At 46.6% G+C, this 16,191-nt stretch overlaps 1 protein-coding gene across 2 annotated transcripts in view; it reads right to left on the bottom strand.

Moving 5' to 3' along the window:
- GALNT2 (polypeptide N-acetylgalactosaminyltransferase 2) overlaps positions 1 to 333 on the bottom strand; it is a 100,866-nt gene extending 100,533 nt beyond the window's left edge. For both annotated transcript variants that reach the window (XM_069800770.1, XM_069800771.1), the window contains exon 1: positions 107 to 333. In XM_069800770.1, the coding sequence (XP_069656871.1) occupies positions 107 to 238 (132 nt within the window). In that variant the 5' untranslated portion in view covers positions 239 to 333. The remainder of the gene's footprint in view (positions 1 to 106) is intronic.
- Between the last annotated feature and the right edge of the window lie 15,858 nt (positions 334 to 16,191).

Below are 16,191 nucleotides of genomic sequence, written 5' to 3'. Positions count from 1 at the left end.
GGCAGCGCCGCCCCCAGCCCGGCCCGAGCCGAGCCGGGACGCGGAACGGGCGCACCTTCTCCCTCCCGCCTCCCGCCCCGCGGCGGGCTCCGGGCTGGGCTCTCACCTTCCTCCCGCCGCCGCCGCCGCCACCGCCGGCGCCGGCCAGCGCGGCGCTACCGCCCGAGTACATGTAGTAGGCGATGCCCAGCACCCAGAGGAAGGCGAAGCAGAGCAGCAGCCGAGACCTGCGCCGCATCCTCCCTCTCTCCTTCCCGCGCCGCCGCCAGGCCACCACGAAACGGCCAGCAGCAGCCGCCGCCGCCTCCGCTCCTGCCGCCGCTGCCGCCGCCGCCGCCGCGCAGGGTCAGGGGGCAGAGGGCGAACGCCCGCCCCCCGACCAATCCCGCGCCGCTCGGCCCCGCGGGGGGGCGGGGCGGGGCGGGGCGGGACTACCGGCGTCGCCATGGTTGCAGCACGCCGGGCCGCCGCCTCCTCCCTCACGGGCCGGGGCGGGGGGGGGGGGGGGGGCGGAGCTGCGCGCCCCCCGCCGGCGGCAGGGCGCGCACCGGCACGGCCCGGCCCCGCCCACCCCTCCCCGCCGCGGCTCTCCTCAGCGGCTGCCTGAGGGGCGGCCGGGCGGCGGCAGCGGCGGGTACCGCTCTGGGCCCCGGCCCGCCGCCTCTCCCGCCGCCCCGGGCCGACCGGCGGCGAAGTGTCTGTGGCCGCGCTGAGCGGAACCCCCTGACGTGAGGAGCCGTCCCGTCTCGCAGGGCTGGCTGGTGGCTGCAGCCTCCTCCCTCCCCTGCGCTCTCCGAGGATCGGATCGCTCCTCCTGCGGGCTCTCCCGCTCCCACCGGGACTGGCGGGTGATGGAAGAGACTCCCGGGGCCACAGAAGCTCCCAGGGCTGGCCGCCACAAGTCCCGCGTCTGCCTCTCTCCCCGCTGTTCCCGCTGAAGGGAAGGGAGAACCCGCTTTGGGAAGGTGTTGTCCTCGAAGTCGCCTGAGGCAGGTCTTCATTAAACCTCAAAGGTGAGAAAGCAAAGTCACGCTGGGGGATGTCCAGCGTCCCCTGCGTGACAGCTATCTGCACCTCATTCGATAAGTCTCTGCCTCACGTTACCGAAGAGATTCTTCCGTGGCCTTTACGGGAGACACCAAGGTCCCGACAGCCCCGCCATCCCACCGAGGTCACGCACCTGCTCCCCTTTGCACTTCTGGGGTCGCTGCGCTGCAGCAGTGCCCAGCCTGGAAGCATGGTCGCCCCTCCGCAGGCCTGAAGGGAGCCGTGGGGGACTCTGCCTGGATCTCCCCGGCAGGTTGACCCAAGCGGGGCTCCGCTCTTAGAGGCTGGTCTGTTGATATGGGGTCATTGCCTGGTAAAATTACCTTTCTTTCTGCTTACCCAGTTCCACCCTTAAACACCTCAGGACAGACGCTATGCTGCTGCTAGCTCTCACTGCGGTTCACTGACTTGCGTGTGTGCAGCTCATGCTGCTGGTTTTCCATGCCACCGAGTTTCCCGTTGTTCGGCATTTGCTGCTATCTCGTCCCACTGTGAGACATCAAGAAATGAGAACGCAAAACTAAGAAGGGAAGAGACACATTCCCTAACAGTTAAAAAGCCCATCTATTTCAGAGCCACAGTATGCACTCAGAGCAGAACGTCCCCGGTTTTTAAAGGTGTTCTCTGACATCTCACCACATTTTATCAATAGGCTGGTTTACTACCACCCATTCTGAATATATCCCACATTTCTGTCCTCCTTCTGCCTATAGTGGTGTCGGACCTCTGCCAGTCTAGCCGCACTGGCGGCTACGGCGCCTCTGCAGAAGACTGCTCACCAAGCCGTGCCAGGATGTGGCAGGGGTCTGGCAGAAATTCTGTTGCATGAGCAGGAAAAGATCCAGCAGCCAAAAGAAATGGCATCAAAAGCTCACCTGCTCACAGTCACTCCACTGACAGTCTTGTCAGGGAGGGGATTTGTGCCAGTGTTGGCACCGCCAGGGCAGAAGTTGTCTGGCATGCAAAGATTTCGGTGAATAAAAGCACACCTTCCCACCTGCCAGAACCCTGATGGAGAGATAGGATGGGGGAAAAGACAAAGGAAGAAATCCCAAATAAGTATTCATTCGGGGAGTGTAAAATAAAAAGAGATCTCTTTCTTCAGAGTAAATGACTCTTTCAATAAACACAGCATTACGATTCTTGGTTTTGGAGGGAGTTGCAGAGAGACACCCAATTTGAGCCAAATACAAGTTTTGGAATCAAATAACTGGCATCTATTGAAGTGAGGTACACTGGAGAGTATGGGCTGCCAGGAGACATGCAGATGTTCGGGATGAGAGTTTTTGATTTATCCAAAGTGTGTCTGATGCAAGTGAGTGCAGTTCCTGCAAAAGCACTGATTGTGCCTGCGTCTAAAAAGACACACACACACCCCCCACCCCAAAGGCTAAATTTTAATTAGCAAGATTTTCTGTATAATTCAGAGCACTCTCAACAGGCCAAGATTGTGAACAGCCTGATAAACTCCTGCCGCTTAAGCTCTACAATCAGCTAGACATGAGATGAACAAGCAGCTTCCCTGCTGCTGGGGGATTCCTTCACTGGGCAGATCTGCTGAGGGAGAGGGTGCTGTGCATGGCTTGCTTCCCCACAGGAAACATCATATACTTACGTGTGTAAAGCGCTCCATTCTGGAGCCATAATCCCATTTAACTTTACAAAATCTGCAGGCCACTTACTCTTTAAACACCTTGCAAAGCCTACAGCACCTTTTCTTGCCCTTTTCATAGTCTAAAAGATCTTGGGACAATCCTCAAAGGTCTCCCTGCAGCCCCAGGTATTTTCACTGATTTTAGCAATGTGCTTAGATAGATTTTTCCCTTTCCAGCAAAATTAGCCAGCCGTGCATGTACAGAAAATCCTTCTGTAGCTGCACGCTTCACAAGCTTACCGAAATAATCCACTGCACATGCTCAATCACAGTTTTCAAAGGTTTATAACTCAGTCAAATCAAAACTAATTTCTTCTCAAACAAGCAAATACATGTCTACTTCGAGGAAGGCTACTTCCATGTCAGAGTTCATTTTTCAGCCTTCTGCTGATAAAGTTACAGAAATGCTCAAAAAAGGCTGTAGGAGCCTATTTAGCTCAAGAAACACACTTTTTTTTTTTTTTTTCACTCTCCTGATATTCTGAACTGGCTGAACCAGTTTTGTTCAAATCTTTCCAAAATATTCACATTTGGACAAAGTCCCAATCTGGCAGATTTCATCCTGAATCATTTATATTTCAGAGACCACAGAAGACACAGAGGTTTAGAATGGAAAATGTTACGTCGCTTTAACTCTAGGAAAGGCTGCCTGTTCTATTACAACGCATTCGCATGCACATACCTCTTTGCCTCAAAAGTCCTAACGTGTTTAGTCAGCAAAGCAAAACTGAAAAAAAAAGCACTTCAATTAAAGCAAAGAATTCAAGAAAAACGTAAGATATTTTTAATGATTTTTCCAGTGCATTTCAAAAGAAAATATTAGCATATTTTAAGAGCAGCATTGCTAGAATGATTCACAGAATATAAATGCCTCTGTATCAACCACAGCCCTTTAAACAAAAGAGAGATCAAGCATGTGAGAGTACAAATAGGAGTGAAATTTGCAGAAGGAATCATCAAAACTTTGCCTTAGATCTGTAATGCAGACACCTAGATTCGATGAGTCAAATGGTGATGTAGTTAGCTAGGGTGTAAACCAGGGGGAATTTCACCAAGTTTATTTGAAAGCGGGTATAAAACCAGACATAACCATGACCAGAGTCTAATTCAGAGTGTTAGTGTTCATCTTCTTGTAACTAAAGACCACAAAAGTTGCTCATCCTTTTCCGGAGTTAAATGACCTGATCAGATGTGAACAAATCCTCCGAAAGTGTGAATGAAAAGCAGTCCTCACCTTTAGGAATAGGTGAGTCACTCATGCAAGCAATCTTGTCCTTGCAAAGACAGGAAGGATTTTCAGATCAGGTCTAAGACACAGAAAATAGGTTTTACAAACTTTAAAAGGCCAAAAATCCGATTGAGATGCCTGAACCTCTTTGATACACGGAAGCTAGTATGTTGCTGATCCAGTTTGGCTTACTGTCTTTCAAACCTATGCAGTTATGTCAGAAAGTGTGTTGTTCCTCCTCTCTCATGAGAAAGGTTACTCATTAGCCTAATGTAAGACGATTTATAACATAGAAATCACACATTAACATGAAATTTAAAATACATCTGTAGAGGATATAGGCCTATTAATGCCTTGAGAGCTTGAGCTGAGTACTCAGACTGAGCCGAGTTTGTGTTTGTAGTGCAAGAATTGTGTTTGTAGTGAAAGATCCTGATCCTGCAAACGTTTATGCAAATGTTTAACTTCACTCAGTGCGTATTCCCATCGGAGTCAGTTGGACTACTCAGACGTTTAAAATTATATGCTCATGGCTGAGTACTTGCAGGATTAAAGGTTAAGTGCAGCTAGCAGGTCTGAAAATCTATGTGGGTGTTTTGCAATTCCTCACTGCACAGTGGTAACAATGAGAAACAGACTACCTCCTCAGCTAAAGGCTTGGGAGTCAACATGTCCTTTCCCATCTGTTTAGATGCCAAGAACTATGTTTGTTTAATTTTTCAGCACAGTTTCTGATGCTACCCAGAGTAGGCAGACGTGCTGGCAATAGCATTCGAAAGTGGCTCACTTCCAGAAAATCTTGTTACCCTCCAAGAATGTTTTTCGAGATATTAAAACCCCAAGTATCAAATATCATATCATTCACATTTTACCTTGAAAACAGTGTGTCACCCTGCCTGACTACAGGGTTTGCTGTGCAAGGTCTGAATACATTCAGGCCTTTCAGAACTAAAGCTCTCTCATCCTAGACTTTGATGTCGAGAAGGCAGTATCTTCACTTTTAAAGCATAAAGCAATGGCTATTTCCTCTGATAGCAGTTTTTTAATGCTGTTTCCCCATTAGAGATTGATCAACACATTACATCATGCGATGCAGATACTGTAAACGCTGCATTTTCTCAGACGGGTCTGCAGTATCAGCTTAAGCCCTCGTGCTTCCAAGGTAAAGGATCCAAATCTGGAAGCCCTTCCTCCCTATTAAATAAAGTTTAAGGTTCAACATTCCTTGGAGTTGTTCAGTTCTACAAAGAGAGGAAACAGATTCTTTTCCTATGGGTGGTGAAGACAAAGAAAGAACAACTCAGCCTTTGGTAGGCCTCCCACTAAAGATGGCAGAAGCCAGTACAAACTGCAGTCCCATTGCCAGCTATTCTCCCTGAGCTGAGTCACTTAGCATGTTGGACTGAACTTGAGCAGCACAAAACAAACCTCTTGCAGCATTCTGCAGGCTGACGATCAGATACCAAAATGTGATACAACTCAGAAGCATCCCTCATAGGAGAGTGATGATAGATGAAAGAGAGAATCGGCCGTGGAGAGAGACTTGCTGGAACAATGACCTCACCTTTGACTGAGGTAATCTGATCCCCTTTCATTGCATTTATCTGAATTCTGAGGGTCATGCTGGATGCTTCATAGCTGCCAGAAGTGGTAAAGACTGATGATCTACGGTCTGAGACCGGGCAGGAAATTCCATCCTTTCCTCTTGAGCAAGACTATGTTGCAGTGGTGTGCAGCTGTAGTACTGTAAGTCTTTTGAGGCTAGGGGTAAACACTACATGCTAATGCATAATACAAAAGTCTGGTTTTGAGCAACAAAGACAAACGTGAACACATCACACAATGGTGCTGTAATCTCAACTGGTGCTTTGTCTATTCAAACTCATAATCCAGATCACGAAGTAATTTGAGGCGATCCATCTATGATACAGCTTTGCTACAGCAAAGCATAGAAAATGCAGCTAAATTACCCTACAATAAGATTCCTGGAGATCAAGAAAAAGGTTTCCCGGAGTCAAAGTGTTCTACCAGAAGCAGGTTTTGCTTATCTCTTTAAAGAAAGTCTTCCCTAGCGAATTGCACCATCATCAGCTCACCACAGGGAATGTGAGAGAATAAGGGAAAAAGAAAGAAAAAAATGTAAAGAGGACTGAAGGAGGTGTGGTAGGAGGAGAGGTGAGAATACAAGGAAGCAACATAGGCCTTTCCCTTTCAAAGTTACTGCACCATATTTAGACTCTCTGCAGTGTCTGAATGAAAAGACTGATAAGTGATTCGGATCGCCAGCTCCCTAGGATGTCAGACCCTGACTTCTTATACAGCCAGCAGGGAGAACCTGATGCTTAGTGAATGCTCAACCTAGGTATTGCAAATGCTTCTCTTCGGTGACTGTGTATGATTTGGAGGGGTAGAGAGAGAATACCTCTCCTTGCTATACAATATTTTAGTTTCAGCTGGATAATGGAAAGCATCTCCTTACTTCTTCCCCACTTCCCTTACAGTAGGTGTTAAAGAAAGTGCTTTCAGTCTGAGACATGGAAAGCAGGTCGCCAGTTTTGTGGAGAAGCATCCTAATCACTGACAATGACAAGTAACTTCCAGAGATGCCATAGTGGGCAGGCTGAATACAGCTCAGATGTCTTTGATTAATCTTTTTTTTTTTTTTTTTACTATCATTTTCCATCTTCATCCTGTTGGCTCCCACTGAGATGCACACAGTGGAGCCCATGCCTCAAAAGCGATATGCTGCCCATAGAATCCTATTCACACAATTCCTCCTGGACACGGTGCAATCTGACGGTCAGCAGTGCTGTACATCCCCAGAGACTCCTCTGCGCCAGGTGAAGGATACCAATCCCCACACACCTGTCCTAGCACCATGGCTGCTTTTTGCATTACAACTGCGGCTAAACATATAAACCCTGGTGATATATTTTTATCAATGCTATAGATTGTACTCCCGGATATTGCTCAAGAAAATTTTGCACTGTGCAATTAAAAGTAGTCTTTTCACACAGCACATATAATCAATAAATATGTTGCTTTATCATGTTCATTTGCATATTTGCCAATTTGCAAAATTTGGTGTTTGAATCCCACAATCATTATAACAAATTACACAGGTCTTCCATATCACACTCAAGAGTGTATTTCATGGAAGAGGGAAAAGAGATGCTTACAGCTATTTCAGTTCACATACCCTCTAGAAGTCATATATTGATTTCTCCCAAATTTAATCTTTCAGTACTTTGGAACAGACAGTAAATAGGCTCACTTACCACAGAGGATGAAAATTGACCCCGTTTGTAGCCTTCATGACCCTTTTGGCTTCAAACCCTTATCATCATCTGTTGAAGTCATGAAAGACATGGTTTCTGAAAACAGGGCCAAAACCAGCAAACCTGGAGAAATTAGTTTTACACCATTCCTCTTCCAACAAAAGTAGCCAGATCCACTCTCTGTGTAACATGACTGAACTACAATAAACTTGGCCCTGGTGCCTATCACGCAAACAAAATAATTTGAAAGAGAAACTGGGATTGCCCTGCAGAGACCATGTATTTTTCATCCCCTTGGTTCTTTCAGGATTTTCAGGTAGAGGAGCAAGTGTTTTCTTCCAAGAAGTCAAATGGCAAATAAAAGAACTTTCTGTCCTGTTTCTGTAAGCTGAAGGTCTGTGGGTTTGTGAACTGTGGTTAAGACCCTTTTTCCTCTCTCATTCTACCAGACCATCGCTCTCTGTTTTCTCTGGCTTTCAAAACTATTTCTAAACTGAGAGAGACATGCACCTCGTGGACAAGTGGTCAAATAATGATTTTTACTTCTACTTGTAAATTCGATTCTTCCAGTGCATACAGGTGTAAACGAGGCCTTCCCTACTGAAATAACATTTTTGGCCTCAGGAATTCCCCAGCAAGGTCATTCCTTCCAAAAGTCCAAGAGAGAGGTACTTTGTCTGATTGTCATCTCACATGCACTGGTATAAATTGGGAGTAACTCTGTAGAAGGCCATGTCACTACAACAGGGAAAAACTGATGTAAGTTGAGAAAAAGAATCAGATTTCTGATACAGCTCCTTCTTTCACAGAAAGGTGGTAATATACAGTGGGGGAAAAAAAGGCATTTGCACAGAGTACTGCACTTCTACATATACTTTGCACAGAACAGTCCTGAAAACTATCACCAGAGGAGACCTTGTGCATGGAAATGCTCATGGGGCCACTCTCAGCCCCAAAGGCTTGTGTGCAGGGAGGCAATGGTAAGGAAGGCATGGGAAGAGGAAGAGGAAGAGAGAGGAGAATCGGAAAAGACCCTCTGCTTTGTTATGTACAGGCTGTATATACTGGTTGTGTCAGGAAGCCCAGCATGAGGGATGTGCCTTCACACTGTAGCCTCTCAGACGTCACTTGTTAAGGAGGGGAAAACCCCTACATTTTAGGAAATGCTTCTGGCTGCGATGCTGGGAGTAGAAAACTCTGTGATGATGAACAAGAAAAGCACTATTTCTGGTATCGCATCTTCCTAAGCGGCACTTGTACTGTATACTTATTTTTTCTCTTGTACTGTCTGAGTTGTCCCCTCTAGATGGATGTCCCAGGACAATCTTACAGGAGCAAACATCCTTGACTGTACCGCACAGTACAAAAACATTTACCAGCTATTCTCTGTGCGTCCTTGTTACAGAAGAGGTCACTAAATACTTGCCTAGGGACACAGATGTACCCGCAGAGGTACAGCGTGACAGTGGCGAGACAAATGTACATACACAATATTGACCTTGGCGGTCGTACACCATGCGGAGCACCAGCAGAAATCCTAGCAGTCCACCAGCAGAAATCCTGCCTTTAACCAGCACAGCCCCTGCCAAGCCTAGCAGTGCCTCAACTAAACCATTATTTGTCTGAGTCATCCGCCCTTTCAGGATCCTGCATGCTACATGCCCCGGAGCAGTTGAGACTCAAGAGCTCTTGCTGACGAGAGTGCAAGGAGGATGGCGGCTCGACACTGCAGACACCATCGCACCTGAAGGCAAGGATCCCATCAAGAAGAGGGCCATGTCACTGCACGTTCGCCAGGCACACGCCTACGCGCTGCAGAGAAACCCCGTACTTAAGAAACATCTCCCTGTGCTCCCACACTTCCCCAGGGCTCTGTCAAGCCACCAGTACAGGATTTCGGCCAGGATAAAAGCGACATCCTCTGTGCTTGGGTGTCATGGTTTTCCCTGCCTCCTGATGGGACCCTGCTAGAGGCTGGATGCAACGGGAAGCCTCACCTGCTGCTGGACCGCTGTTAGCTTTCATCTTTCTCTTTCCTGCTTCATTTTCAGTTTATCATCTTCACAGATTTTGTCTGTCTTCCTGGCAGGCAGACTTCTTTTAAATTCGACGAAGGGCAGGGCATTTTCTTGTTGCAATCGATCACATGTTTTCTGGCATGTGGCTAAATAACAGTAATTAACCTGGCAGCTGGAGTTTCCCTGGGTTGAATCAGGATGCTCTGTGCTGGTTTTCCACAGCGTTTGCTTGCTGTCTACGCTGCTTTCTTGGCGAGGTTACTTTCAGGCATACCATGCGCTTGAGTAACAATAATAAACAGGAAAAATGAGGCAGTTCATAAGATTATTATTTTAGTTAGATTTTCTGTTCTAAAAGCAAAAAAAACATCAGCAGGCCAAATACACTCAGGAGAGCTGTTTTTTCCCTCTACTCACTAAAACATTGAGCTGTTGTATAGCTATATCAAAGAATTTGATGGGACACCAAATTAGTTCAGGATCCCACTGGTACTTCAGCTGCTGAATTTGATCAGCCATGAGCTCATATCATCGCTCATGAAGGGAGAGAGAGAGAGGAAGCATGGGGAGTTTGCGTTTGAAGGACCTGAACAGATTCAGATCTCGAGCGCTTCTCAGGGTCAGTCTGCACGTGTCATTCTTTTAGTTCTTGAAAAATTGTACTGTGCTGCTGCACAAGAAAAAAAAAACAACTTGAAATAAAGGTGTCTCCAAGAGCCAGAAGAGATCCTGACAGGACTCCCACACCCCAGCCCTCTGGCCAAGGAAGCAAGGTCCTGGTGGGAACTCAAGGCAGTAGCTGATACCTGTCGGAGAGGAGTCGATGTGCTTCTGACATCCCAAGAAATGCAGACCCAAAGGGCTCACACCTTACAAACACAACAGAGGTCTGCAGTTTTTTTACTGCAGGATTTACCAGCTGGAGAAGTTTCTCCTTCCAAGAAGAATAAAGTCTTCAGAGAGGAACCTCTTCAATGTAGGAAACCCTGCCAGAGCAGTGCTTTTTTCTTGCACGCCCCGTGGGGAGTGACATTACCTAGAGCTGAGAAAAGTTTGAATAAATAAGTCAGCTGAGCCAAGGCCTCTTTTCAGTGTGTAACCAGTTCCCCCCTTCCCATGTAAATCACCCTGCTGAGATTTTCCTCTGCTTCCTTGAGAAAAGCCCAGAAGCATTCAGACTGGTCCTGCCACAAGCAGGCTCTCCCCGTGTCTGCTGGGAGAGCTGGCAGTCTCAGGCAGCCGGTAACAGCACGCAGAGCTCCCAGTCTCTGTTAGAGAGAACTGGCCGGGCTCCTCAGTCCCACGAAGCCATTCAATAGCTGTCCGTGAAATGGCCTGGTCTCAGGCCACTCGTAGTGGATCAGAGTCCACAGCACAGGTTATGATTAACGTTTGCACTTGTAATAGGTACCTGCGTTGGGGGTTGTTGCAGGGACCACAACCGTGCGAGTACACTGCTCTCGGTTCTACTGGGCTGAGATACACCCCAGTAAGCAAGCCTTAGTAAAGCCAGCACTGGTCCTGTACCTGCTCTATGGAAAAGAAAGGGAACATCGGTACAGAGGCTGTTGATCCGGCACCGTTCAGAACCATTAAATTCGCTAAAACCAACCGAACGAAAAGAACAGATACAACTGGTGTTTATTGCATTTTTCAGCTCATTGTTCCAGTTAGATCTCCAGGCCTGAAAACAGCACTACATAGGAAAAAACAGCTTCAAGTGAAGGCAGGATAAATACCTTCTGGAAGCAAAAAGGTGTATTTTGTCAATTGATTACACAGATGGGAAAATCATACAAGCAGTGGCAAAGTTGACAGCAGTTTAGGAGAACTGGCAACAACCCAAAGGCTAAGGAAAGTATTCCCTTCCTCCAATGCTTCTTGACATTTCCTCAGAAAGCAAATGTGCAAATTGGGCATTTCTGAGTTCAGACAAAACCTCCCAGGCTTGTCAGGAGTATAGATGCTGCAATTGCCAACTCAGGGCTGTAAGACTTCTATAGGTGTTGCCATTTTCTTTTTCTTTTTTTTTTTTTTTTTGCTAGAGATGGCTCTTGTAACATCTTGACTCCTGAGCAAGATGAATTCTGTCACTGTGCCAATTCTTAGCACTAGGCAATGGAGGGCAAAGATAAGGCTTCAGATGTGTCCCACTTATACGTCAAAATACTGCAACATTGACAAGTATTTTAGTGCTGTACATTCCCTGAATACTAAACTTCTTCCTGGTGCTATCCTGTGCTATACAATATGGCTCTTTTTCTGCTTCAGTTTACTAGCGTCCTTCTTCATTTGCAGTTAGGCTGGTAGAGGAAGAAAGCCCCTCACAAAAATTAGGATTGCGTTTTTTCAATCTTTACTCGAGTATGTAGCACATGCGAACTATTCACACAAACCAGGATTAGAAGTCCTAGAGCTGAGATATATTCACACCTTTTTCATCCTGAAGTGTTCTTTATCAGAGCTTAACTCACTATTTATCTTTGCAAGGTTTAAAAAGAATGTTTTATTACCTAGCTCAGTATCTTCTTGCCATCCTCAGAGATGATGGAGTGGAGAGTGCACTTATAAAATTTGCGGATGACACCAAGGTGGGAGTGGATGGAAGCACTTCAGAGGATGGGATCAGAATTCAAAATTATCTCCATACATTGGAGAAACAGTCTAAAACTATCAAGACAGAATTTAGTAACAACACGTACAAAGCACTACATGAAGAAATGAAAGATCAAATGCACAAATACAAAATGAGGAATCATAGGAGAGGTGGAAGGACTGAAAAAAAAAGGATGTGAGAGCTACAGTACAACTCAAAGCAAATATCAGCAAAGCAGGTAAATCTCCTGAAAGGCAAATCTCGTACTGAGATGTATTATTACAGGAGTGTCATATGCAATAGGGAATTATTCAGCTCTGCAAGGAGCTGGTGAAGACCCACCTGGCGTATTGGATCTAGTTCTGGGTGGCTTTTAAAAAGAGCAACAAGAATATAAGACATTTAGAGAATGTGGCCTACCAAAAAGAGCTCAGATAATGAGGTTGGTCACTCCAGAAGCTCCAAAGGAAGATTTCATAATAGTTTTCCAGTATGTGAAAGACTGTCCAAGAAAGGACAACAATCCCTTATTCGCTTTCCCCAGTTTTCAGGAAACAATCCACTAGATCCTGCAGAATGGCAGTTAGATACTAGAGGAAAATCCAAGGCTGGCTAATAATCCATAGGGAGACTCGGGACTCTGTGCTAGCAGAGGATTTTAGGAATAGATCTGGCAGTGCTACAGGTATATTTGATCCCACTTGGAGCAGGGAAATTATCTCAGTGGTTTCATATAGCTTCCCAACATTCTCAATCCTATTTTATCAACAGCTCCATCCAGTTCTTTTTTGTTTGCAACAGCACAGAATTGAACCTGAGCTGCAAGTGCTTTTCAGTCACTTCAACACTTTGGCAGTTACAAATTCAGGATCAGACACCTTTCCTTTCTCATGCTTTTGTTGGACAAGCAGGGACCATTCTCATCATCTAACTCTGCTCCCTGCTTGCACACGTGGGTTTTCCAGTAGCGAGAGTCCTGAGGGGGTTGCATTCCCCCTTCTCTCCCCAGCACACTGCATATGTTCCCAGCTACATGCACGGTGCACTCGCGTGGTCACACATACCCCCTTTCCAATCACTCCTAGATCTACTCATAATATTTTCTAGGTCACCCTGAAGTTTTGTCCTCACTGAGGTTGAAAGCAGGGAAGGTTTATTCAGGGTTCAGCTGTCCATGAAGACCCACAGGCTCCAATCCCTACCCCAGCATCAACCCCACTGAAGGCAAAGCCTGAGCTGTGGGATGCCACAGCCCCCCAACCTGACCCGTGGGCTGCTGTGCAGGTGCTGTGTGAGCCCTGAACTGCTGCGAGTCCTGCATCCCTGCCTGCCAGGGCCCAGAAAATGGGGAATCCACAGCATTGTTCCAGTTTACCCCCTGCATGCTGCTTCACAAGGGGTCCCATAAAATAAAGGTCACCTCCAGAGCCTGAAAGCGCAGCACCCCTCGCGAATCTTCCCTCTCCCACTGCACCACAGACCTGCAAGAGCTTTACCATCCAGGGACCTGGAGGAAAGGACCAGACTCTTTCCTCCATGCAGGTTTGTAATAGAGCACAAGAGAGTGCCTGCGCAGCAAGAAAATGAAGATACCACCATCACCTCACTTGCTCCTTGTCTTAGTGGTGGGGAGCAGTATGGGCAATGTTCGTCTGGGTCTCTGCTCTCTTGTGTGCTCCAGCATCAACATGTGTGAGATGATAACTTGAAATTACAAGAAATGGTTTAGCTGCAGGAGGATGGAGCACCACGCAGGCTGATTTGCCCTGCTTCACAGTGGCTCTTTCTTACAAATTATTCCGTTCGCAGCCCGAAAACCCTAGCAATGCAATTAGCACAGAGAGGAAAGCTGAATGGCAACCTCAGAATTGAGACCTGTGCAGGTAAACAGACTAGAGATCTTCCTTGCATCACCCTGCGGTGCTTTCGTTATGGTTGGAGAATATCCTCCCCCCTGCTCCAACAGACAACCAAACCTGTGTGAAGAGGTAGTAAAGCAAAATGTAGATGCTTTCATGCAAGTAATTTTTTCTTGGAAAGTATAAAAAAAGTGCAATCTCCTGTATTTTCAGAAGACTTTTTTTGTTCAAGAAAGATTTAAAGTCAGAATAAAGGAAGGCTCCTGGTGGAACTCTGACTTGCTCATAACTAGCTGTTGAGCTTCTGATACATCAGTGTGCACCAAGAAAAGTCACTGCATGGATGCACTCATGTGGGTCCTAGCCACCACAGAAAAGCTCAAAAAAACTTCTGAAAAGGGAGATTCGCAGTTGCCCCCAAAATGCAGGGGCTCATGTGCACACCATTCAGCCACCGCCAGACCTGCCCAGTTCTTCTGCAGTCTCTCAGCAGTCATGCATTGCAGAAAGTGAAAAATCAAATTTTGTTTCCACAACATTCTGGCATCAGCCTTTCCACAGCAACATCGATTTTTCTTTTTTCTCTTACATTTTCTCAGCCATCCAATTCTCCATCTACCTTACCCTCCTGCCAGATTCTGATGCTTTCTCTCACACAGACAGGCCCTTTACTCTGCAGAGCATCCCCCTGGGTCCACTGGCTTACTCACACTGAACAGCAGGATGTTGTGTGTAAGGACAGTAAAGTCTGGTTCTACTTGCTTTTTACTTCCATTCACAGCCTATGTTTTCCCATCCCATAACTTCAACATGTTATTTTTAACATTTTTCACATCCTTCCGCATCTTCCTTTTTCTCCTTCCTTTCCCAGCTCTTAATTTTTCTATCTTCTTTCTTCCCATTCCCCAATTCCCTCTCCCAACTCCCCCTAAGAAAAATAAACACCCAGTAAAATTATCTTTTTTTCCCCCATCTCTTCTCCTTTTGTTGTCTTCCAGTCCTTTTCTCTAATTCTATTCTTTCTTCCACCTACTTCTCTTACTACACCCAGAGATATGTTTCCTCAGCCATTTACTGATTTATTTACTTATATATTTATTGCTTTTGGCTGTTGGCCTCACAGAAGCCCTCACATTTTTCACATTTCCCAGCAGCTCCCAGTTTTGGCCCATGTACCCTGCAGCTGGGGTACGTTTCCGTACTCCACCCCTCCAGCTATGGGTACACAACAATTGCAGCCGATAGAACACCTAGGTTTACATTAGCTCAGTATTAAAAACAGTAGGACTATAGCTATGCAGGGATTAGTATGGACTGCAAAGTCTGTCCAGGATTTTAATAAATACATGGGGCTTAGCTGTGGCTCTGCTCTGTGCTGCGACAGCTACACGAGGCCCAAGCCAGCTGTAAGCACATCCCTGTGTAGTAAAGTAGCTGTAAGAGGCACAGCACGGAGCTCACAACCTCCGTGGTCAGGGCACGGCAGCCTTTAGCTACCTGTAGGTTACCCTGTCCTGTGTTGCTCCAGAATGCTCTGAGTAATGCAGAAACTCTGCTGGAGTCCAAGGGGGGATGTTCCCAGGGCTTTGCCAGAAGAAATGGTCCTGTCTAGAAATGGCAGAGGAGAAAGCTGCCCCCCTTTTCCTTATGTACCCCTTCCCCACAACTCATGATACCCCAGGACATCTCTGCCCAGAGTTTGCCTAATGCCCAGGAATATAGCCTTGTGGATGCTCCCTGCAGAGCTCACAGGGAAATAATCTTCCCCCAGAGGAGTGGGACCTTTTGTAGCCCCTCGGTGAGCAACGTTCAGGGGTCCAAGCAGGGAAGAAGGTAATGCAGGTTAACTTTTTGGTTGTGCAACACCTCACATCACCAAGTGCCCTGCCTGTGTGCTATTCACATCCAGGAGAATTTTGCTTTTGTGTTCAAAGGAATAAGAGAAGCCTTGTGGTATTTGCTTCCGATAACATACAGCACTTTATCAGCATGCAAGAAGGGGGATAAAAGAAATAAGAGAGAGAAAATAAAAGGAAAAGCAGACCGGTGTGATTTAGGAATGAGGTACTGGAATTCCCACTGCAGCTGATTTAAGTCCCAGTTTCTCCGCAAGGCCAGATCCCCAAAGGTGTTTGAATGTACAGCTAGCAAACGAAACAAAGAAGAGCTTGGTACCTAATGCACCCGTGTGAAACCCTTTGATGGTAAGCCCTGAAGATAAGCCAGTGAAAGCCAGACTCACCAGAGGACAACACGCCAGTTTAACTTGGCTGAGAGTCAGGCTCTGCGTGCTTTTCCTACACAGTGTACAAAACTGAGCTCATTGGCAATGCTCGATAAATAAATAACGATAGCAAAATCTGAAGCATAACCAACAGGATGCACAGAAATTACTTGTGTGGGGAATTCCCTTAGAAATGGCACATTGCCTTCAGCACAGGGAAATACACTTCCATTGGAAGCTTACAGTAAAGTAACTCTTACTTTTCACCAGTTATTCCAGCCAGGGTG

This window comes from Haliaeetus albicilla, chromosome 13 (genome assembly GCF_947461875.1).
Source record: "Haliaeetus albicilla chromosome 13, bHalAlb1.1, whole genome shotgun sequence".
In the NCBI taxonomy this organism is placed as follows: Eukaryota; Metazoa; Chordata; class Aves; order Accipitriformes; family Accipitridae; genus Haliaeetus; species Haliaeetus albicilla.
The sequence above is the reverse complement of the archived record's forward strand: the minus strand, read 5'-3'. Positions and strand labels throughout refer to the sequence as shown.